Here is a 24,938-nt window from a genome sequence, read left to right as displayed (position 1 = left end):
AAAGTCAGAAAACTTCACACCTTTCAAAACCAGTGAAATGAGATCAGAGCTATTTGCTAAGCTTAAGCCTCCCGTTTCATACAAGTTCTGCAGAAATGGACTTATAGACAATGGAATAATGTACTAGAATTATGCAAACTCATGCGTTACAATACACTTTGAAATTATTTACTCTTGGCAGCTAGTCGGCTGTAATTAAATTTCTGAAAACTGTCCTTCTTCCTTTTTTCCATGGAACACCTCTTGTGGCACACTAATAAGATGCAATGGGAAATTTAGGCAGTGTCTGTTCTCCGATCAGACCAGCTCAATGGCAGAAAGACCGTGTAGGCATTGCTACAATGTCCTTGGCAGTGCTCACGTTACTGAGAAAATTGTGCTTTGCTTATTCCTAAAGAAACAGTTTTGAAACTTCAGCGTTCTTTCTATTGTGCACGCAGGATTCAAACAGCAGACTTAGACATTTAGAGTACCACTTATGTACATATGGACCAGCCTTTTACCAAAGAACTGGGCAGAAAAACAGAAAAACAGACTTGTGTTTTGTAACTCCAGCTTTTCAGATGTGCTGCTTAATCTGTTATATACTTCAGATTTTGTGGTAAAATGGTAATAACTATACTTCCTTGCTTTCATAGACAGGCCTGAACGAAAAGAATACTGTTTAAGTCGGTTCTTTTCTCTTTTTTGCCTCTTTGCTCTGCTACAGCGTGATAGCTGTAGTACTGCAGATCGGACGGCGGTATGTAATACTCTGGTTTCGTGCCAGTTTCAGGGTAACCCTGAGAGCTGAATGACGGTGGGTCATTTTTTCTGAGCTCAGTACTGAAGCTAAACGCACAGGTGTGATGCCCCGGAGGCATTTGACATCTGAAGCAAACATTCCTGAGTTTTGTGCCCCCCCTGTGATGTTGTGTCGAAAAAGCAAGCTGAAGGGAGCGACACTATTTGCAATCCACAGCCAGGAGCTCTTGATATACACAATAAGCCCCGCTTCCCTCCTTAGTCACATCTGGTAGCGACAGATCAACTCGCGTGAAACTCGTGAGGTGATATGAATGCAAAATGAGTAAATGTGTCAAGAAGGCAGAATCCTGTAGTGGAGTCAATACTCTTGTTGTAGGGAGTTATTGTGGCAGCGTGTTTCAAGAAAGAGCTGGAGAAAGGGGAGAAAATCACGTCAGTCACTACATGAAATGCTGCACCCACAAGATAGAAAACTGCGATGAAGGAATAAAGTTGGTGGTATCTGAAGTAATGCAGTGAGCACTGGTGCTTAAATCAAAGAGCAATTATAAGTTTTTAAGAGAGCTAGGAAGAAAATTGTAACTTCCATTTGAGGAGAAAGCAAGCGAGTAGACTCAGTAGATCAACTGTTTGACTCCATGTGATGTTCCTGTATGTGGCACTGCTGCCTGGCACTGTACAGGCTGTAGAAAACTACTTCTGCTCCAGCTTTGGAAGCTGAGGCTGCTTGATTTTTCCTCCCCACGTGGTTTTGTGTTTGTCAGGAAGAGATACAGTTCTAAAATGCTACTTACAGGCAAAGGGAAGCTTTGCCTCTGATCCTAAATAGGATTTGTGTCAATTGATTTCTGATGGCTGGTTGGGTATGTCTTTTGTTGGACACGTGTCTCTTCATTGTCAGAGATGGGCTTTAAATTCCCTGGCACCTGTTTAACCATGGTGTGCATGGTTTAGAACTGCTGCTGCTTCCAATTAAGGTTAAGTGTTTAGTGTTACCCAAGTGCTTCTTATTGAAAATATATATTTTTCTATTTTGGAGTTATGCAAATTTCTTTTCCTGTGACATTGGAAAAAGTCAAGGGAAAAGAAAAGCCGCATTACCTTCTTTTCCTGGCATCTCTTGCAACCATTAAAGTCAAAGCAATCTCAGTAAAAGGTTGCGACTGGCACCAGAGGAACACTGCACCATTGTTATTCCTGGAGTAAGACAGCAAAAATAGACTCTCAGACTTAGGCACATTTTGTCTTCTCTCTCCTTCTCTTCACACGCCGAGGCTGCTGCCAAGCCCTGCTGCTGCTTTGTCTATAACACGCACCCAGTTGATTTTTCCTCAATGCCCTTTTAACCGACGCATTTGTCAATGCATCAGCTAGCTACTGCTTCAGCTGTTACAGTATCACTGTCACTGGTCTCCTTGCTGGTATCTTCCATTAATCCCACATTGCGGCAACCCGCATCCTCCTCCTTGATGTCTAAATGGATTTATTACTTCCCATCTGCAAATCTCACTGCCTCGTCGCTTACCAGCTAACATTTAACATCCTTTTTTGTGACCTCGAAGCTGTGATTACATGCCTTTACTCTTCATGTTCCTTTATTGTTGTTCCTTGTGAAAACCTATGGGTTCTCTTTTTTGCTATCCCCATGCCTTCCATTAGTACTGTTTTATCATTTCTGAGTTCATACATTCACTATGTAAACATTGCGCCCTCAACCCTTTTTAATGTGTTCTCCTGGGTTTCACCATCTCATGTGGCTGTTAGTGAATATGTAGCTTGTCTGGGGTTGTTGGGAGCCATCACGCTGCGTGTCAGGTATGGAACCATATTGAAGGATGTCTGTAAGTAATACAAGCTGAGATGCTGGATTCCTCTGTCGCCGGCACCAGTTACCCAGTCTGATACAAGTATATGCCTTTCTCCAAAACGCCTGATCATGAGCATGTATTTCCCAGGAGCTGAATTTTCCATGCGTGGGTTTTTCCCCCCGGCTCTTACCTCAATACCTTACAATTTCCTTGTGGTTGAACACTGCATCTGTAATTTTCCTTGTGAAATGATTACTCCTGTATTGAATGCTTCTACTTAGAATACATCCCCCCCAGTCTGCTGGTATTACGTGTTACCTGCCAAGACTTTGTCTCCCACCTACAGCTCTGCTTTTATTTACCTCGTTCACTCCCCATTATGTACATGCCTGTGTCTCAATATTGTGGCACACACCCCACGTCCCTCATAACCAACAGTGCTCTTGCTCTGGGGTCGCTGTGCATCTGGAGCTCTTTGTCACTTAATCCTGTTGTCGTAGGCCACATCGCCTTGCCTTTCAAATCTTTCGTCTTCATAAAGCTTAGCTATATCGGGCTCAGAACGTAAAACAATTCCAATGGCACACTAATGCACAAAACAAACAATGAAAAGCTGCAACAAAAGGCTTTGTTTTCAGTCTTTGTGCATGTTTTAGCTTGGCATGAAAAACAATTTCCTTGCTTTGCTTTCTGACCTTGGGCAAATAATTCCCCTTGCCACATCTGCTGTTTTTTTTTTTTCTTCTGTGAAATAGAGATGAAGATGCTGAGCTTCTTTGCAAAGCATTTTCAGAGCTACAAATAAAAAAGTGGTCTATAAAAGGTAGTTGATATTTTTATTCTTATCACGATTGTTAATTCTGTGTGTCAGTCAGCGAAATAAGCACAATGCCTATTCTTAGCAAATAATAATGGTGATAGTTGTTTTGACTCGTCTAACTTTTTTTTCAATGGCTAAGTTGCTAATGGAACTGATGTTCTGAATTCCTACAGACTTCTCCGTTTTTTCGCACACGTGTATTTTTTGCAACTGATGTACTGTCTTCCTTGCTTTCTTTTTATTCTCGTACAAAGCTCTTTTATCTTGATGTAGAGTCTGTTTCCCTCTTTCATGGCAAATGCAAGATCTGACCTTAGTATTGTTTGCTCTTCAAATTGCTCTGTTCGATTCACTTGTCTAGTAGAATTGCCTCTGTCCTTTCCTTAAAAAAAAAAAAAAAAAAAAAATTAAATGTGTGCCTTTTTGGCTTATGAAAATACTTTTCTCTCTACAATGGCACATCAAAAAAAAAAAAAGTTGCTCTACTGTCCCCTCAGCAGAACATTCCCTGAACGTTTGCGGTTTGCAGTGTAGGAAAGAAAGCTCTCCCAGATTGCTGCTCACAGATTTCTTTTCCTTTGGGGGCTGGTCTTATTTTGAGCTATATTGTTTAGTAATATCTATGCTTGGGAGAATGCCAAGCTCATCCAGGGCAGCACAGGCAGCTCTTTCCATTGTAGGGCTTCCAATTAAACTAATGCTACCAGCTGTGTGTTCTTTTGTCTGCCCTGGACTAGGTTGTGGTATTGTGCTTCACACTGCATCTCTCCAGCAGAGCCTGTTGTCTCCATACTAATAGTTTGGGTAAGAAAGGGGAGCTATGCAACATGAGCATTCAGAAAAGAGAGAGGATGTAAAGGAACTTCTGGCAATGGGAATTATGCTAAGAAACGGGCCTTCTAACCTTGGAAAAAAATGGTTGGTGTAGAACACAAATGTAATCCTTTGTGTTTAGATCATGGAAAAGTGTTTTACAAAGGTATCAAAGTATCATAATTGCCAAGGCATAAGAGAAATAGGATTACTCATTCAAAATTAGTCATGCGACAAAGTAATGGCAGAGGCGGGACCAGGATATGAGCCTTCAGATTCTCAGTCCACTGCCAAGTCCTCTAGATCTCATTATTTCTTGACATTGGAGGAGATGGGGTGAAGTAGGTGGGGAAAAAAAAATAAAAATAAAAAAAAAAGAGATGGAGGAGGAAACATGAAGAGGGAGAGCAAGTTGCTTTGCCTGGCTGGAGCAGAACCTAAGGTCAGAGGGAGAGCAGGCAATGGGAGCATAAAAGCCGACGTTCTGCAATACTCGGGGGAAGAAAAAGCAGATAGGAAGGCAAAGTTAGATCCGAGATAGAAAGGCTGGAAGGGAAAATTGCCTGACAATCTGACTGATAGGTGGCAAGAAAAGTGTAATTTTTGTCAAATGGCATCAAGTTCAGTGTTTTATTCTCTTAACAAGAATGTTGTCCTGGCTTGTTTTGAGCAAGTCCATAAAATGAGAATTGTTGATGCTCAAGGTTAAAACCGGTTTTGTTGTTGAGGTTTTTTTCTTCAACACTTCTACACTGACTTTCAGAGAAAACAGAACTAGAGTAAATCCCCATGTTTTTATCAGGATATCTTTTGATAACAGTGTCTTTAACTTTATATTAAGCTCCTTTAAGACTCAGCCTTTTTGTTTCCGTGTAATTGCTGCTATGCAGCAATTGTCTGCTCTGCAGCAGGCAAGCTAGCTATTAAAAAGGGTATCAGACACTATGTGCTGCTTAATAACTTCTCAAACAGTGCTGGTTAGGGAAATTAAAAGATTCGTGAACAGTGCAAGGGCGAGGATGAACAAAGTAAGGGATGGAGGAAGTTGCACAGTAGACTAAAGTAATATATGCTTCATCATTAAATAGCTGAGCAAGTGTAATCTACCAATGGTAACACATGAAATGAAAAGTTTTCATTTTGCTGAATGGATGGGTGGAAATTGCTCATGCAACACTTTGAACGAGGATGCTGGCAGTAGGTGAGATTTGGCTTGTGTCAGTGAGGGATCAGCACAAAAAGGAGGATTTTGGAGTCATTCTTGGAATCTAGGCCTGGATTTCCCTGCATTCCTTATTTTCCAATAGGCCACATTAACTTTGCAGATTGACATCCCTGTTGTCATGCCAGGATCCTAGAAGTCAATTTTGTGATGTGTCTCTAGCTCTTTCTCCAATTAATGTTACTGCTTGGCTTTAATTGATTTAACCTTCTTTTCTTGCCCGTCTTTACCCATTAACACTCGTATTGAACTTTTCTACAAGAGTACTGGCTAGCACAGTCTCATCTTGCCAGGTCTGTCAGCACTACAGCCTCTTTTTACCTCTCAGCCATAGGCACGTGAAAAGCTGTGACACTTTTTTGGGAATAGACTCAAGTTCACATGCTATGGGAGAATGCAGCTAAAGCCATTCTTCAGCTTAAAATTTGTGGCTGTGTCACTTGTTTAAAATTTTGGAGGTTTTCTAATGTTTTTCAAAGCAGTTCAAGCTTTTTGAAGGGATAGGAGCCATCCCTTCTCTGAGAGGAAGCCTGGGTGCAATTGTTGAATACCAGGTGCAACCGGATTTGAAAAATCACGGAATCACAGGATCTTCAGATTTGGAAGGGACCTCTAGAGATGATCTAGTCCAACTCCCCTGCCAAAGCAGGATTGCCCAGAGCACATTACTCAGGACTGCACCCAGGCGGGTCTTGAAAATCTCCAGGGAAGGGGACTCCACAACCTCCCTGGGCAGCCTGTGCCAGTGCTCTGTCACCCTCACCGTAAATAAGTTTTTCCATGTATTTGAACGGAACTTCCTGTGTTCTAACTTGTGCCCATTGCCCCTCGTCCTGTCACTTGGAACCATTGAAAAGAGCCTGGCTCCATCCTCCTTCAACCCACCCTTGAGATACTTGTATGCCATAATAAGGTCTCCCCTCAGCCTTCTCTTCTCCAGGCTAAAGAGTCCCAGCTCTCTCAGCCTTTCCTCATAAGGCAGATGCTCCAAGCCCTTAATCATCTTAGTTGCTCTTCGCTGGACTCGCTCCAGCAGTTCCCTGTCCCTCTTGAACTGGGGAGCCCAAAACTGGACACAGTATTCCAGTTGTGGCCTCACCAGTGCCGAGTAGAGGGGGAGAATGACCTCCCTCGACCTACTGGCCACACTCTTCCCTATGCAGCCCAGGATTCCATTGGCCTTTTTGGCGACAAGGGCACATTGCTGGGCCATGGATAATTTACTGTCTACCACAACCCCCAGATCCTTCTCCTCCAAGCTACTTCCCAGCAGGTCCGCCCCTAACCTGTACTGGTGCCTAGCATTCTTCCTCCCCAGGTGCAGGACCTTGCACTTGGTTTTGTTGAACCTCATTAGGTTCTTCTCTGCCCAGCTCTCCAGCCTGTCCAGGTCACGCTGGATGGCAGCACGGCCCTCTGGGGTGTCAGCCACCCCACCCAGTTTGGTATCATCAGCAAACTTGCTGAGGATACACTCTGTCCCCTCATCCAGGTCATTGATGAATATATTGAACAAAAATTGGACCGAGTATTGACTCCTGGCAGACACTGCTGGTTACAGAAGAAGCTGTATTGCTGTTTCTCTGCCTGGTGTAATCTGGCAAGACAATTGCCTTCTATGTGCCTGTGTAGAACTGAAGAGCTGCAGATTGGTGTGCAAGAGAAAAGAAATAAATCTGGAATTTTGTCCAAAAAAGAGAACTTGTGGAGTAGCCTTTGAAGCTGCACTTGTTTCAAGCTCTCCCATTGCATCCTGCAAGAAGTGGTGTCAAAATACCTTTTGTCTATAATTCTTGCCTCCCTCCTAACTTGGGAGACTTCTATTTATTTTTTTAAGGCTCAGATGGATTGTTAAATTTTAATATGATGGATTTAACGTTACCATAATCGGCAAAGCCTTTATACAGGAAAAAAATCTCACCCGAAAGAGACTCTCACAAAATGCTTTTCAATAAAAACATCCAAAAGTGGTTGTGGTGTTTTGTGTAACAGAGATGCAAATACGCTCTCTGGTAATATTTTTTACTCTTAGAAGTTTGGGTTATTTTTCCCAAACAAAGAAATCCCAAGGCTTAGGAAGCACAGCTGTTAAGACTCAAACACAAGTTTGTTTTACGGTCAGGACAAACTAAAATCCCTTAAAGGTTAATTACAAGTGAATTTAAAATACTGTTAGCAGTCTGAGTTGTGTATAATCTAGTGGAGAGAAGGGGGAGATTGGCTAATGTTTACAGAGATGATGTAAATAAAGTGGCTTTCTATGACCTTATCAAGAAAAGGAACAGGATAGACTTTTACCTGCACTGCAGAGGAGAATATTCTTTAAAATCCAGTCAATATTTTCTGCCTCGCCCCCCCTACTCCATCTTACCCTTATTTCCTTCTGAATAGTTTTCAGGATATATTAAAAATGTGCTGTCACTCATCTCAGAATAATTCAGTTCTAAGTCTGGGATGAACCATTGTGTTATGAAGGAAAAATAATTTCCAAGAGCAGAATTGCTATCCAAAAGTGACTAAAAAGTTTTATTGAAAATTTGAGGCCAGATTCACTTGATAATGGGTCTCATCATCACATTTTATCCTTGCTTCTTGCATCTGAGATTATGAACACCTAACAAAAAGACCTGTAGTTCATATGTTTAAAGTTCTTGTAAGTTTTCATGGCTTTTTTCATGAGAATACGTTACCTTTCTGCAATGGATTCATGAATGTTTTGGGACTGTTGTTTAAAGGTGACAGATAAAAAATCAAAAAAATTGTGTTGTGGTTAGCATGGCGACTTGATGGGAAGGGAACAGAACATCTCAATGGAAGAAATCCAGACTTTAACCTTATTCTTTACACTTTGCAACAGGGAATTTGCATGTTACGGTCCCTCAGTTTTCATCAGCATCCTGAAACTAAGAAAGGATTTGAGGAGCAAATCAAGAAATAATAGTTTATTTTCAAAGCCACATAGAAGTTCTGATTGCCTAATATCCATTTATCAAGCGCTCAAATGGTGTGATGTTGTATGTTGCCCCTTGAATCAGCTGCTTATCCTGATTTGGATATGGATCAGAAGTAGGGTGATGGAAGGGATGGTGAATTTCCAGAATGTGTTAATAAACCTGTAAATACTCTCTTCATGGCTGATGTATGGGGAAAATCCAAGATTCTTATAGACTAGATTTTTCTCCCTGACCTCTTGACTGGATTGTAGTTTTTGTTGAAATCGGAAAAGAATCTGAGTAGCCTTCCAGCTAACCTGTGATCCATCTGGTGGTTAATCGTACAGGCCCCATAAGAGAGTAAGAAGATAAAAAATGTTACTGTGGCAAGGCTATACTCAAGACAAAGCTAATTTGGCCCAATTGTATGGAGCCCTCCTGGTTTCAGAGTCCTTGGAGCACTTCCAAACCACAGAGCACATACACAGGGAAAGTACTGTTTAGAACCCCTCACTCTACATCCCAAAAGAGAGATATTGGTGAAGCAAGGTTTTCTTGGTTTGGTTTTTTTTTTTGTTTGTTTGTTTGTTTGTTTTCCCCAGCTTCACATTCAGCTAAATAGCTTTGAGGCACTATTTCACATGGGTAATACGTGGAAAACATCCAGGAGCAGTGGGACTGAAATGATGCCAGCTTTGAAAAGGACGCCCAGGGGAATGACATTGGGGTGTTCAAGTCAGGCTCATGGGATCAGGGCTCTGGGACCAGGGTTTAGCTCTAATTTCTCTTCACTCAACATATACTCAGTCAAACACTACTACTGTTCTGGAAGGAGCCTGGTATTTTCTAAATTATAGAAATGAAAAGGACCCTAGAATACATCTCTGATTATTTAAAGGGTTACTACCCACTCTTTATGCATGATATTTCACATTTTTTGAAAAAAAAAAAAAAAAAAAAAAAAAACAAAACATTGCATTGGTCTGACTTAGTTTAACCAGCAATATAAATGGGAGCAAAATAAGGCTGTTACTGAAGTCTGCAGTATCTTATACTATTTTTTTTTCCACTTTGGCTCATCAATTTGTGGTGTATGGGGTTGATTTGTTATGATTTATTATCAGGAAGAAAAAGGTGAGAAATAAGTAAGAAAATGCTCACATTCATAGCAATTGTTAAATCTCAGTAGTCCTCTTTTTTGGTGCTTCTTATTCTTGCATCTGTTTTTAAACTTGCTTTTAATTATAGATTTTTGTTTTCTAAATTACAGCAACTAGTAGTTATTTAAGGACCTACTATTGTTCCATTTTACAGAGAATGTATTTTAAAGGACACATTTGTAACCACAGCCATTTAAATTCTGCTTTGCTGGAAGTGCTTGTACAAGCTGATAGCCTAGATGTAAATTATTTATTTAAAATTGCATTGACTATGCTCTTTATTTTAAAAAATAGGACAGTGAACACAAAATTAGGGTTTTTTTTTAATTTTCTTTAGATGTCATGCCAAACTAACTCAGAAGAGGTTTTAATCTAAAAGATCACCTTTTTGTTACTGGCAATTGGCCCACCAGTGTTGAAAATTCAGTAACTTTGCCTTTTGAGAAAGACAAGATAAGCTGAAGTTACATGTAATGTTGGGTGCATGCCAGTGTGTGCTATACATGAGATAGCCTCTATGTATATCTACAATGGAGAAACATTTTAAATTGTCTTATTTTATAGACATTCTTGATATTCTTTCTACGCAATGTGTAAAATTCTGTGATCGCTTTTATTCCTTTAGCTGGCAAAGATCCAGTTTTTAGTAGCATCCACTCTGGTGGTTATTAAAGTGAATTAATGTCTGGACAACTTATGTTTAAACATAACTTATGCTATGAAACTGTAATGCTTTATAAACATTGTCGCTAATTTTCTGTTCCTTCTTTGTTAAACTTGCAATGGAGCTCTGTACAAGTCCATTTGAATTTGACATTTCTACTGTCCTGAGGTCTTAAAAGACACAGCAGTATTTCTCTTTCTCTAGTTAATGGTAAACTAATATTCCTTGATCCTATTGGCAGTAGACTAAATACCAGCTTGGAAGTACAATCTCTAAGGTGGTCATAGTAAATTAAATTGCAACAGAGTTCTGAATGGCAAGGTAGCATTTAAGTCCTTTTATAAATATATATGTGAGCATGTGGATTTTTTTTTTTTAGCACACATGGGACAAAATATAGTTTTGATATTTCAGGCTCAAGAAGGAATGCAACCAGGATTTCAAATATGTTTGAACTAGAGCTTTTAGTCAATTGATAAGAGACAGTTAAAAGATTTGGATCACTAGGAAAGGGATTTAATAGAACTTAACCGGCAGGGACGGTTAAGAAAACACGTAGATCTTAGTCTTATGCTTTTTACCAATCAACTCTTCCACTGGAGCCAACGGAAGTTCTGCTTGGCTAATATGTGAATATCATGTGTGACAGTTTGACATATCGTATAGGCTTAACTTTGTACGTGTATACGTTGTAGAAATTATATTTCTATTCAAAGAATAATCCAGTTAGACTGACTCAGAGGGGAACTCCGCAACTCATGCACTCTTTTTCTAGAAAAGCTGCCTCTGAGATAACAGCCCTTTCTCCAGCAGCTAATTGTCTGTGTATTAAATAGTCTCTAAGTGTACAGAAATAAGGTTCATTTGCGAGCATAATTAAGTGCATATTGCCCCAACCCAGCACACATGATTCTCATAAGCGTATCATGGAAGAAAGAGCCACACGGGCAACTTGAGTTCTGAGGCTATTGTAACAAATGTGGTGCAATGTCAAGAGAGTTGGTTTTAATCCTTTATTCTGTTTGTTTGCCAGTATTAGCTTTAGGCCCTGTGGAGCTAAATGTTCTGTGCTCTTTTCCTCCCCTTCATGTTTCAATACCAATTTTAACAAAAAGCGTGTTTCCCACTTCATAGCATTACGGGGAGCATGCTGGTTATTCTTAGGCTGAAAGTGTGCCTGGAAATTTAGACGTGTTCAAGCAATTTTTGTAATGCGGTCTGACCCTGCTATATTTTTAAAAGTAATGTTTGAGAGACTGGAGGGTCACACTACATATTTTATTTGAACAGGTGGCATCAGGACCACGGAGACTGAAATTTTCATTAAATTAAAAGAAGGCTATTGCAAAATCTAACATCAATTTTATTTATCTATTGATATCTATCTATAAGGGTATCTACTGACATATAAATAACTACAGGTGTTTACTGATCAGTAGATCAATATATCACTAAAAATAGTTTTTCTCAAGTAGTAGCATTCTCACTGGTATATGCAACCTAGATATTGCAGTACATGATGTGGGAGAACCATATCCAGAAAGAGATTCAGCATCTCCCTAAAAAGATAACTTGACAAGCCTTTTATCCTTATTGAAAGTGATGACGAAGAATATAAACAAGCCGCATAAAAGATGAATAGCGAATAAGATTGTTTTGAAATGTTCTGAATATTAGAAACTAGTGAGACACTGATTTTTTATTATTTTTTTTTTGTCCAGTTACCAAAGATATTTGGTACTTTTCTGAAAAATGATACTTATGGTTATTGAAAATGTATTACCTTTAACCCAAAGCTCAGAAGCTGGCCCAAAAGCTGAGAAATATTTAGAGCATATAAAGAGAGATCACTTTATCCTAGGCCAAAATATTTTGAAACCTCTCTGTGGGAACATTTGCCCTTTCCGTATTTATCTGTATGAAGGAATTCAGAAGTGTTCCCATCAGATGGAGCCTCAGCGGCATCAGTACACCCTGGGAGTCCACTGTGGCATGTTCTAGATATCTGTCTAAATGAGAATAACACACTGGCTTTAGGAGAAGGTGGTTCTCTGTGTTTGTGACATCCAGTGCTGTCCTTTGGCTACAAAGTCAAGTTCCACATGGGCCTGAATGCAGAACTCTATTCCTCATACTGTAAATATTTCCATTGAATATTGAGATCAATAAGTGTTCGTGGAGAAAAACATTACTCACTGTGAGTAAGAGCCATATGATATGAGACAACAGGTCTGGCGCTAAAATATGTTTTCGTATTTTTAGGGGAATATATTCTCACATGTGGGTTTCTTGTTTTTGGCTGCACCTGTTGTGTGTGCAGAATATTGCTGCAAAATAAGTAATTGCACAGTTTAGTATTAGATATGCATATGTAAATACATATTACTCTTTACCATCCCATTACCTAATTTACATGTGTAAATGCAGGTTAACTGCATGTGTAGCTTTGCCAGTGGCAAATTGAGTATTTCAAAATTTAGCCTTGGGTGTGCTCTGGGGAATTACGCTACAAGCGCACGTTGTTTCTTCATTCAGTCTCTCAAGTCTGTTAGAAACGCAATATACACACTTGACTCTGCTTTATTTCATGGGGTAATACTTCAAAATTACAGACCTAATTATTATTAATTCTCTTTATATTTATTGATTGCATTAACATTAATCATGATAAACACCTTTGGTATTAATGTGGATGTCATTGGTGTGGTACTTGAGACTGTCTGCTGTAACTCAGCCCTCATTACAAGGAACATTAGTTTACAAGGTGTTATTTTTTGCATAAAAAATTCCATGCCTTTCTTGGGGTAGTGGGGAGAGTAAATGTATATAAGCTGTTCACTGAATTTTGAAAACATTTTGCTATTCATAAGACTAGCTTTTGTTTTGTTTATAAAAAAAAAAGTTACATAAGATTATTGTATATCTCTCTTAAAACCAAAAGCAATTCTGTTTTTGTTTCAACAAGTTAATGTACACAGTTATATTCAGTTGTCTTCAAAAGTTGACATCAAGCTGGAGCTGTCACTTCTTCATGTTCTCTCTGGAGAATGCAAAGATCCTATTCATGGAGCTGTTGCGCTAGACTTTGAAGATTGCTTATCTCCTTGGGTGGTCGTGTTAATTCTGTCGCTGGAATCAGTTCTTACTGTTCCCCAGAAGGCCCAGGGGTGGGTCTCATTTTCAAGGGATAATTTATTTCTGGGCCAGGTGGAGTCTTCCAGCTTTCACCACAAGGCAGCTCAAAGTGAATAGAGAAGCCTCGTGGTTTTCAGGAATTTCAGGCCTGAATTACTCAATGTGCAAAATTTTATCCACATTTCACTTGATCGAACGTGTTGTGTTTCAATTCCCAGCGCCTGTGTTTCAACAGCAAGATAAGCTCTATGCACTGAACCGCTCTCATCTTGAATATCTCTGTGCTTTCTTGCAGCTTGTGACCTGATGAACCAAGGCATCCTGGCCCTTGTCAGCTCCATTGGCTGCACGTCAGCAGGATCCCTGCAGTCGCTGGCAGACGCCATGCACATCCCTCACCTCTTCATCCAGCGCTCAACAGCAGGAACACCGAGGAGCGGCTGCGGGCTCACCAGGAGCAACCGCAACGATGACTACACGCTCTCCGTCCGCCCCCCTGTCTACTTAAATGATGTCATCTTGAGGGTGGTCACGGAATATGCCTGGCAGAAATTCATTATTTTTTATGATAATGACTATGGTAAGTATTTATGTAGCAGGGTGATTTTTGTCAAATCCATAATTCTGTTGAAAGCAGTTGCGTTACATCTTTATAGTCTTCCAATAGATTATGTTTTGCTTGTGAACGTTTATGATTCTGTCAGCGTTTCACAGCACCTCAGAGAAATCTATTTCTAAAATCCATCAAAGTTTACAGGTTTATTTGATAATTTGTTTGTTAGAGTTAGCTGGTAAGTGGAGAATTTGCCTGGCTTTCTGTACTGCCAGAGTTTATGAAGCATAAAATCTTTTAGCAAGCTCTCTTGTTTTTTTGGACTACAGAAATCTAAGATGACAATTCAAGAGACAATGCCTTTGTTTCTTGCGTGGTGAATCTCTCCTGTCTGTTGGCATATATTTGATGGCCAGAAGCTGAAGCAGTGGTGAATGTAGGACAGAGACCTCGGCAAGGATGAACTGCTATTCATAAATGTAGAACTTGTAGAGAGAACTTCTGTAGAGCGAAGAACTTGAGGAGGAGGGCCTGGAGAAGACAATGTTCCTTCTTTTTTGAGTTCGTTCAGTATTCCTGAAAGGTGCTGAACTGATGGTTGTTGTATAATAGAGAAAGTGCAACACAGACGGTGGCATGACAAGACTGCACCATCCAGCTCAGTGACTCAGCTGAGTTCATTACAGGTATTTTCTACGGCTGAGAGGAGAGTTGGACAGATTTCTGTAGTATAGGTGCCTTATCTAACTAATTTTATGATCTTTTTTCTATGGAAAATTGCTTTGAAACCAGACCTGTTTTCTTCAGATGCATCCATTATTCATCAGTAATCATGACTGGTTTGGAAGAACATTTTAAAACTTACTTTCAAAGTTAAATCTTCGAGTTATGGAAAAATGCTCACTTCAGCGATTCGCTGTGCATAATATCTGGTTCATTCAGGTCAGGTGTTATTGATTTTTGTTCCCTGGCTACATAATAAATTCTTAAATTAGAAAGATAGAAAATGATGAATAGGAGAGTTCCTATTTATAACAAAGCAGCACCTAAAAGCACCAGCCATAGGGTGAGGAACACACATTAAAAACCCATCCAAAAAGCTTGCAGCAAAGAGTATTTCTGTTCATGTTTTATGAGTTTGTGCATTTCAGTACCAGTGTACATATGAAGACCACCATAATCCTGCCAGCTAAAACATACCTTTTTGCATGTATTTTGGGGTTTAAAAACCTTGAACAAATTTTATAATTAATATTTTTGAATAATTATATTTGTAAATACTAGTTTTAAATTATTCAAGTTTCCTTATTTAATTAGAGAATGTGCTTCAGACACTGTCATTTTGTCCTTGATTTCTGGGTAAGAATCTCATTATGGTGTGACTTATGTAACCCAGATGCCTGCCTGCAAGGAATACGTTTCAGACCAGTAGCTCATTCAGTGACACATCATCCCCAGACATGACATGTGGCAGGTATTAAGTCTTTCCACCAGCCTTTATGGCGTTCTGACTTCAGCAGTCTACAAGCAATGCCCTACCGGCCAAGGCAGATTGGTAATTTGACTCTGATCAGTGATCACTATCATGTACATCAGGAAAAGGTGCCAAAAAAATGGTCTTCATTTGTATGTACCGAGCAGTCTGTCCCCTTCCTAACCATTTGTGTGGTTCGGGTATTTTGGGTGGGGTTTTTGTGAGGTTTTTAGGAGCTTGTGTTGTCTTTGTTTGTTTGTTTGTGTGTATGTGAATACTTTGGGACTAACACCATGAATAGAAAGATTTTATTTTTTTTTTAATGCAACCTGAGCTTTAAGTTAACCTGCAACTCTGAGTAGGGTATATTATCTGTACAAAGGTATAATGTTTCTTTAAATTGTAGTAAATCCTTAATTTCAACAGCCATCCTAGAGCAGCAAGCAGTTTCTGTATTCTCTTTGTTTCCTACAGTTTCTTTATAAAATTTTATGTTGCTGATTTCATTGACTATCTCCTCCTCCACTTTTAATATGGAACACAAGAGCAGAAGTTTCAGATCACCATCTCTTACCTGAGGACTCTCTTGTTCTTTCCGTTACTGTGAGAGTTGTTCCCGGTCTCTCCAATCCCTCTTCTTGCTCATACTGGAATGCCCCTCTAATTCCTCACTACCCTGTTTCAGGTGAAATCATTAGGCTTGACACAGTATTTTGCCTGTTCTTAATTCTTTTAGCCACTTTTTGATCTATGGCAGTAGTTTTCCTTGTACCTGTGATGCCGTTATTTTCTTAGCAGTCCTTAGAGACCAATCTTGCCAGGAGCTTATTATAATTCTTAACAAATTATGTTGCTTTCTCCCCTTTTCCTGCTATTTTATTGATATACTCAAAGCATTTCCAGTATGTTAGCAGTGCACGTTTTCTCCTCCCGGGTTCTGTATTGACCAAAGATGGGCTTGCACAGAGGGAGGGCCGGAGGAATTCAGGGTGTGAAAAGAGGAGCTGGAATCACTTGAGAATGGATCATAGAGTGGAGAAGTCTGAATTCTGTCTTCACCCTGCTTTGAGCAGGAGGTTGGGCTACGTGACCACCTGAAGTCCCATCCAACTCTAATTATTCTATGATTCTGTGATGTTTGATAAAGTTATTCATTTACATGGTTCTATAGATGTGAAATACTTTAAAAAAAGAAATAAAATCCCAGCATCGGTTTGGGTTTTATAAAAGAGAGCTGGCCCGAGAAGCCCAGAAGAGATTGATGAAGGGAACATTATCATTGGCTTCTGTGCCTGTTTAGAAAGAATTTGCGGACGTGGGGTGGAGATCCGGGGTAAGCCAACACTTTGGTCAAAGTGTCGGTGCAGCTAAGGGTGGTTGCAATTCCCTCTGGAAAATTCCAGTTCCATTCTTCGTCTTGCCCGAGAGGATCTGCAGCAGTGAGTCTTATTTCTTTTCTTAGCTCATACAGACCTAAAATCAAATTGTGGTTGGAAGCTTTGCTCAGTTTAACTGCTTGCAGCGGTTAATATTAGACTTTTTAATGTAACGTTTAGTATTAAACAGTAAAGTAGGTGGGAGATCAACACTTGCATTAGAATTAAATTTGTATTAGGAAGAGATTATTGATATGTTCTGCACAGTCCTCTGCAGAGCTTAAACTTGTGCAAACAGAACAATTTCTTGTCCCAGTGGGGTTTCTTTGTATGTGGTGATCTTTCCTTCTCAAGGTGTGTCTCATAACATTAAGTGATGTCTCCATAGCAGTAAATGGCACTTGAGAAGTAATGGGAATATTGATTCTGATGTGTGTTAATCCTTTATTTTTTTTCCCATTGTTGCCATCTTTTTGTAAGTTAGAAAATATGAAAACGCTGTTAGACTGGTTTCAGCAACCAGCAGAATTCCAATACCTTCCTTTCTGAGAAATTATTTTGTATAGCGATATAACAAAATACTTTAGTTGTATTACTGAAATTATTTCCAGTAATAATTTTGTTCTGTGAAAGAAAATGTGCATTTTGAATTTAAAATAAATTTTCCTAAAGTAAAATTGGGCTCGTGTCCAAAGTAAATACTGTGCTAAACCAGACCCCTTGCACCTTTAAAAGAAGCTGCAACCATTTATGTGTTAATTTATCAATATCATAGTTTTTTAATCCTATGAATTGAATTGCTTTTGATTTTTATCTTGCAGTCTATGATAGATTCCTTTTCATTATCAGAGAGTTAGAGAATTATTTATAATTGGAAATGTGTCTTTCTGCAGGGCTGAGAGTTAGTTCCCCAATATTATCCTTGTTTAAAACTCCCAAATTCTTTTATTCTTTTTTTTTTTTTTTTTGGATGTAAGTAGACAAGTATGTTCAGTTTTAACATTTTAACACATCTATCTAAATGCTAGAAGATTCAAGTCTATTTAAAGATTCTTTACTAACAAAGTAAGTTAAAGTCTCTGAAGGAAGCAATTCTTTCATTAAGTCATAACCAGCTGGGTGTTGAAGTGATGTAGAAATGCATTTCTGAAATAGTTGACATCTAAGTTTTTATCTGTTGGGTTTTTTTCCAAGTAAAATTGCATGTAGGCTGTCTATTCTAATACGAAGTGGAACAAAAGACACATTGATAATAAAAAGTATTTTTCTGCTGTTGACTTAGTTAAGCTGAGTAACTAGTGAAAGATTTTAGTAAAGCCGTAGTCTTTTGTCCGTGGTAGAGCCTTGGCAGTAACAAATGTGAGTCTAATGCATAGTAACAGTTAATTAATGAGGAGGTAAGAAAAGAGAATGTTTTAACTCGGGCAGACTTAGGTGGTGTTTGTATTTCATTTACTATAATTGCATCTTTACATTTCTTTACTATAAACTCAGATGAACTTGAGAAAATCAGAATGAGTCGTTTTTTTCCCCTATCCTTGCGCACTGCTGGGATGATCTAGATCAAAGTCCCGGTGACAATAGTGCAGTCAGTCCCTCTGTATTCAGTGTGTTTTGTTTCTTGAGATAAAACGAGATAAAGGCCTGCCCAGCACATGAAATCTGATTTGATTTAAGAAAATTTCATATGAGGATATTAAGAGTGTTCAAGGGCAATACTGCGCTGCTTCAAACACCATTAAGGATAGTCTTCTTACACAGTTAAAGAGTAGGCGTCATGAAATGCAGCAAAATTATGCAGTAGATTGATGCCATTCTCAACCTGCTATTAAAATTACTATCCACACAGTATGTACAGGCAGCCAAATTGGCTCCCACTCTTTTTATTCTTGACTGCTCAGCTCAAACCGTGGGATGACTATGCTGCAGAGAGTGGCTGTGCATCTCATTCTCACAAGCCAGTGTAGAGACTGAGCAGTTCCTCCAAGTCTCTGAACTCTTCCTTAGGACCATCAGCACCCTTTTCGGTGAAGGCATTTTCAGACTGGACACTGTAAATGTGTAACTTATACCTTTGGAAACGGCAGAGTTTACATTGGTAAAAAGAGCCACTGACATCTGTAAACATTTAGAACAAGCTTTGCCAAGTTATTACATCTTCAGTTTATGGGTTTGAGTTCAAAGCAAACAAACCGCAGTTTGAAAAGGCAAATCCTGCCTCACCCACAGGCTGGCATCTGACAATGGCCAGTCCCCAAATAGCAGCATGAAAAAGACACACATTCAAACACAGAAGGAAAACAAATCATATAGTCGTTTGAGATCTGAATGTGTGAGTTCAGGCTATATAAGCAGAGTAATTGACCTGGAATCCCAGCGTATTGTTGGGTTTTCTCTCTGTGGTGTATCAACTCGGGGCAAGCTTTTGTAATTCATCTCTTACTCTTCAGGTAGTTTACAGTTCACTGTATTTTCCAGGAATATGTAGATACTTTTCTGTAGTAGTAAATTCTTTATGAAGAAACCAGTCAATCATTGCAAGAACATAATTGTGAATTTCAGGCAATTTACAGCGTAGGTACCTCTACATTTCTAAGATGAAAAGGAGAAAGTCTAGCTGTTTGAAAATATTCATTTTTAATGCTTTGTTGGTGCCAAAGCAGATGGAAAGATTCTTCACTTTATCGAGAAAGGTTGGGGGGATAAGATTGTTTCTGGAGAATGAATGTAGTCTTATTTCCTGTTCTCTTTTGTGGCAGTGGCAGTAATATTTTAAAACCCTTCTGTATTTTATATTAAAAAAAAAAAAAAAGTTAAGAAGCCCCACTTCTCTGTCCAAATTTCTGGCCTAACCTTGTATTTTTCAACCCAGCATGCCTTTGATATGCAGCCTTCACTGTTGATTGATGCCATATTTACTGATTCCAGGACTAAGATATCTTTGCTTACAGATTATGACCTTCCTACTAATACTATGTATTTTGGCAATGGATATTTGCCATTCTGTTAGTTACTAATTTAATTTTAGCTTTTCTAAAGAAAAGAAACAAAACAAGCATTAAGGCTATGAAGGGAATTCGCTCTGTGAGGCTAAAGGAGACATTCCATAGTAAAAGGAGATTGAAGAAATAATTGAAGATTTTGCTGGAAGGGAACAGAGAAGTTTTAGCAGTAGGAAAGAGTTTAGAGGGCATCTGTCTCACAGAAAGTTCTTACGGATCTCTCCTTTTGCTCTTCAGCATACACAGGGGTTTCAGGTTATTTGTGCATGAGGGAAGGATGAAGGCAGTGGTCTAAAAAGATGCTGTGGATGCCACATCTCTCACAGCGTTCAAGGCCAGGCTGGTAGGGGCTTTGAGCAACCTGGTCCGGTGGAAGGTGTCCCTGCCCATGGGGAAAAAAAAAAGAGTGTAATGCTATATGCTATATATGATGCTATATGATCAGTGTACTATTCTTTAAAGATCCTGGAAAAGAAGGGATTATACCTGGAACTTGAAAGGCTGAGCTGCTAGTAGAGAGGCTGCCTCCTGTCATGTAAGAGGGGTGATATTCTGAGCCCGTCTGCATGTATGGGCCCTGGATTCCTAGTATCTCCTTTAAAAAACATATAAAGTAAGTAATTCCGTTGATACTTTCCTGCGTACGCATTTTCCAGAAATAAATGGATGGTGACCACTGACAAAGATGTGCTTGAAAACACAACATTTTCAAATCATTTAAAGTTTTAATGGAAGTTTAATAAAGATTCATAAAAGAATCATAGTTTCTTTAATCGATTGCAAATGCTTATAATTACCCTGAGGCTGTTTTCAGCTGCCTGATGACTATAATATTCTCAAGTCTGCCTCCAGACAGTCTTAAAACTGTTTATTACTCATCTGGCTCTTTGCCAACTTCCTGTACTCATTTACTTCACTGTGCTTCAATAAACATATAATTAATTCAAGCTTATTATTGAACTTTTTTTTTTCCATTAGTATTTATTATGTCATCCAGATAAGGAAAGAAACATGTATTTTTCTTCTGTGTAACTTTAACGTGTCACTTAATTATATTGCAAGTTAGCAGTTGCTTGTGAGAGCTTTCATAACAGCTTGCTTTTGCTGGTTGACATTACCACTGGAAAATGAATATATATTTTGCTTGACCCTAGAATTATTCAACTTCTAAGATAACCGAACTATTCTATAAATTTTCTCTAGTGGAACAATGGCCATGCTTCTGTGTTTTAACCACATAATAGGTTGGGGAAATGCATTCCAGGAGCTATAAGTGAATATGTAGAAAGGTAAGAGAGGGTTTGTCGTTCGCTCACGTTGCTCTCTTTAAGGATGGAATGGATAAAGTATTTGAAGACTTGGCCTGACAGCCGTCTACGTTGTGTTAGGAAGGAAGAACGACCAAATTTTTTATTATATCTATAACTTCAGTGCTGAGGTCAAAATAAAACTGTAGATGTTCTTTTGATAGCTGTGCAATGGGTAGTGGCTGTAAATGAGGTGCTACCTCGAGGTTTTGCACAGGTATGAGATTCCTTTTGTATATGCCCAGTCTGCATAGTATCATAAATTGAAAAGGAGCCTTCTCTCTGAGACTTTTAAGCAGTCAAGAAAAAGAGGAAGCAGAGGGAAAGGAAAAAGGTAGAAAATATTTATTGCAGTGTTTCTTAATCTTAGTTTATCAGCATCGCTTTCATAGCTTATGTTCTTCACAGCACCAGTCCACTCATAAAATATTCCTGTTCCCACAGTGGAAACTTTTAATCGACTGAAAAAAATATTGAGGAGCAAATTGATGCACAGTCAGAGAACAATTTAAGTAAGATTATAACACATATAGTCACACTTGGTTTATTACCAGGAAGTCTGCAAGGACAGTTGCTTCGCTGTTCCCCACTAACCTCCTTGGAAAGGGATGCCTGGTTCCTCATGCTTATGAAATGCAACAGGGAGCAGTAGGGACCTACAGAGAGAGTTGGTGTATCATACAGACATAAGTATAGATTACTTTCTATTAAATAATGGCATATATCTAGGCAGAGGTATGGAGCACTGCTTTACAGTTGTATAGGATTTACGTATAATTTTTCAAATTCGGTGTGATTTTTAACAGGAGAGTAAATGCTGAAGATAAACAGTGCTAGGCTCTAAGCCATTATCATTTTTGGAGGCGCTTGGCAGGGAAAATTTATTTTTTTGCAAGAGGTTGTTTTACTGAAAGACAACTCCTAAAAGCCTTTTGGAAATCTCTAATGCAAACTGTAGTCAAAAAGAAATTGAATGAAAAGGTAGAAGGCAGGTTACACAATCAAAAGTACGTGATTATGGAATTTATTGGTTTGTCAGCCTCCATGGGTGAGGGGTGATCACAATCTGACTCCCTTTCTATTTTTGAGAAGCTAAGGTAACAGTTGATACTCTTAAGGATTAGTTCTAGCTTCAATTTTATTTATCTTTTTTATCCTCTGCTTTTTTTTTTTTCTTTATTCCAGCTGAAAAACTGAGAAACTCAAAGGAAAAATCTTGTGTCAATCACCAGTAAGGTTGGAAACCTAAATCTTGCAGGATTTCAAAACTGGAAAAGTTATCTCTTTCCCAAATTTGATTCAGCTACTTGAGACTATCTATATTGATTTTTCTTGTTTAAAGGATAATCTCCAGTAATTGATATATGGCATGAAACAAAAAGTGGCTAATGTAAATGACATTTGGTTGATCCTTTAAAATAAGGATTATGTAGACATTTCAGTAGTGCCACAGTAGTTCATATCGAACAACAAAATTGAAGTTACTGTTTTAATTATGGTTTGAAATGGAAACATCTTCCCCCCCCCAAAAAAACCCCACATATATATTTATATTCTTCTTCCTTTCTCTCAACTGGATGATATTAAGAAATCAGAGAAAATTTGTTTTCTTTTTTTGGATATGTGAAACTTCAGAAAAATGCAAGCAAGGGAGGAATTTGCAGTCATTCTTACCATTTACAAATTTTCAGTTTACCCCAATATCCTCCCCACTTGCCTAGGTTCCAGAAATTTTGATAATATAAATAAGATTTCCTATGTAATTGAAGATTTGAGCTTAAATTTACTTACAATGAGTTTGACCTGCTGCTATATTCTCTGAAGCTAGCTGAAACAGTTCACGTAACTTCTCCCTCTGCGTTCCCAAATGCTGATATGAAAGAGCTATGTAGATGGTTTTTTTCTGTTTACTTTACTTTGGAGGTTTTCTGAATTACATGTAAGCTGACTAATGAGAGGGGAGCCCACTGCTGTGAAAGTAGGATGAAGGACTGTTATTGAATCATCATGCTAAATTGTTGTTTTCCTCCGTCTAGATCTGAACCATGTTAATAAATACCAACACGTACACAGGAATGCGAACACTTTGCTCAAGGCTTTAAGCCGAGCAGTGGCACCGGCAGAGTCCGGCCAGAGCCGCACAGCTCCCTTGTGTGCGGTGCATTTCCATAATTAATAGTTGCTGTCATGTTAGCTATCACTGTGTAAGGAAGAATCACTGCGCTAGACTTATAAAGCTTTCTTGATAAGAATTTGAACAGTGTAATTTGTTATACAATGGCTTTTCTCATCAACTGTACAAATAAAGTGGTCTTTTGTGTAAATCAGCCAGCGAATATTTATGACAGGTGCATTCACCTTTACTGCCGCAGCTGAATCAGTCGGTATTTATCATCTGGATACTGTGAGGAAGATGTTCTCAGATCTGAAACGGTATCAGAGGGAGGATGAGCTAATGACTGTAAACCAGGTTTGAGATAACCAAGGTGCTGTGTAACTGTGAGTGCCTTGTAATTTAGGTGGAATACAATGACAGAGGTGGATAGATTAATTTATTACCATTGGTGAATAGTGCCATCTTTCTCCTCTCCAGGTCATAGTATGATCTGAAAATTTTTTAGAAACTTTGCATTTACATCTACTGTAGATTTCTCACTTTTAATAAGGCTATAAGAGGTACTTAGCATGCGAGTCATTTAACATTTACTGTTCATTTTGTATGGCTTGTAAAATCTTTACTGCGTATGCATACTGGTTTTCCTGTACGAGATGCCTGACCCTCAGCATATTTAGTTCTAGGATGTCCTGATCATTAGACTTCCCCAAGAGGAATTAAGTGACTTGGTCCCTCTGAAATTATTCCTCTGCATAGAAACAGAGATGGCAAAAGAAAGTTACGTAGGGGCAGAGGGAACAAAGAAGTGAGAGGAACATCTGATCCAGTGATTTAAAAAAAAAAAAAAAAAACAAAAAAAAAAAACAAAAACAAAAACACCACCAAACTCTTGTGGAAGGCCTACTTTTTTTTTTTTTAATTTTATTTTAGGATCAGGTTGTGGAAGTCGGGAATCAATCTTCTTGTACGAGGTGTATCACATATACAGTATAAAGACTTCAATGAAAAGAGAGCAAATACACAATCTCTCCTGTAATCTGGTGTTGAGAAAAGCTGTGGTATTTTTATCCTCCTGATCTGCTGAAAATTCTGGCTCCACTTCCCTCTCACCTGGCTGGGCATATTTTCTGCCACACAGCTGCTGAGCTTTCTGTTAAATGGTGCTATTGTTTGTGTTAGGGGAGGTCTGAGTGTTCCTGCCAGGTTGGTCATTTAAGGAGCTTTAGGTGTGGGACCCATAGCCTGTGAAGGATGCTTAGCTCTGCTCTGAGCTTTCTCTGCAGCAGCATTTATGATATTAACCTGATTCTTGTCGTTTCTCCAGTATTGAAAAGATTGCTGAACGAAAAGACGGTGTGGGTTTTTGGTGCTTGCGCTCAATTTGACTTGTGCTTCATTTCCTAAGTTCTTTTTTAGGTCAGGTCCGCAACAACTGGCACAGTAATGAAAAGTCTATGAATAAAGCTGGCACCTGAGTTCAGATCTCAGCTTGAGTTATGTCATGCTGAGTACCTGCATTTGAGTATATCAGTCAGGTCTTCAGAGCTTAGGAGGCCACGGGCCTTGCGCTCACCCACGCAGGATGCTCTGCACGTTCACCTCAGCTGCAGCCAGTCTGCTGTGCCCAGTGTTGGACCTTCTGTGCACCAGCGGTGCAGAGCATAAGACCTTCCTATAGACCTCCACCTAGTGATGGCATGGTTACGTATGGGTGGTCAGGGAAGGTCATTTCCAACAGTGTCCTTGATAAATTTTGCTTGCCTTGCTCTTTATTTATTAGACTTTCCAAGGCAACTTCCCAATCTCTT

The 24,938-nt window shown here is 39.0% G+C and overlaps 1 protein-coding gene across 2 annotated transcripts in view; it reads left to right on the top strand.

The window, feature by feature from the left end:
• GRID2 (glutamate ionotropic receptor delta type subunit 2) overlaps positions 1 to 24,938 on the top strand; it is a gene marked incomplete at both ends in the record, with an annotated part of 746,220 nt that overhangs the window by 410,386 nt on the left and 310,896 nt on the right. Inside the window, one exon of one of the 2 annotated variants that reach the window (XM_082482246.1) lies at positions 13,598 to 13,882. The exons of the other annotated variant lie outside the window; for it this stretch is intronic. Within the exon in view, the coding sequence (XP_082338372.1) occupies positions 13,598 to 13,882 (285 nt within the window). The remainder of the gene's footprint in view (positions 1 to 13,597; positions 13,883 to 24,938) is intronic. 2 annotated transcript variants of the gene reach the window in all.

The sequence above is a fragment of the Vanellus vanellus genome, assembly GCF_965231255.1.
Source record: "Vanellus vanellus genome assembly, chromosome: 4".
Lineage (NCBI taxonomy): Eukaryota > Metazoa > Chordata > Aves > Charadriiformes > Charadriidae > Vanellus > Vanellus vanellus.
Note: the sequence above shows the minus strand (reverse complement) of the source record. Positions and strands in the feature narration are given on the sequence as shown.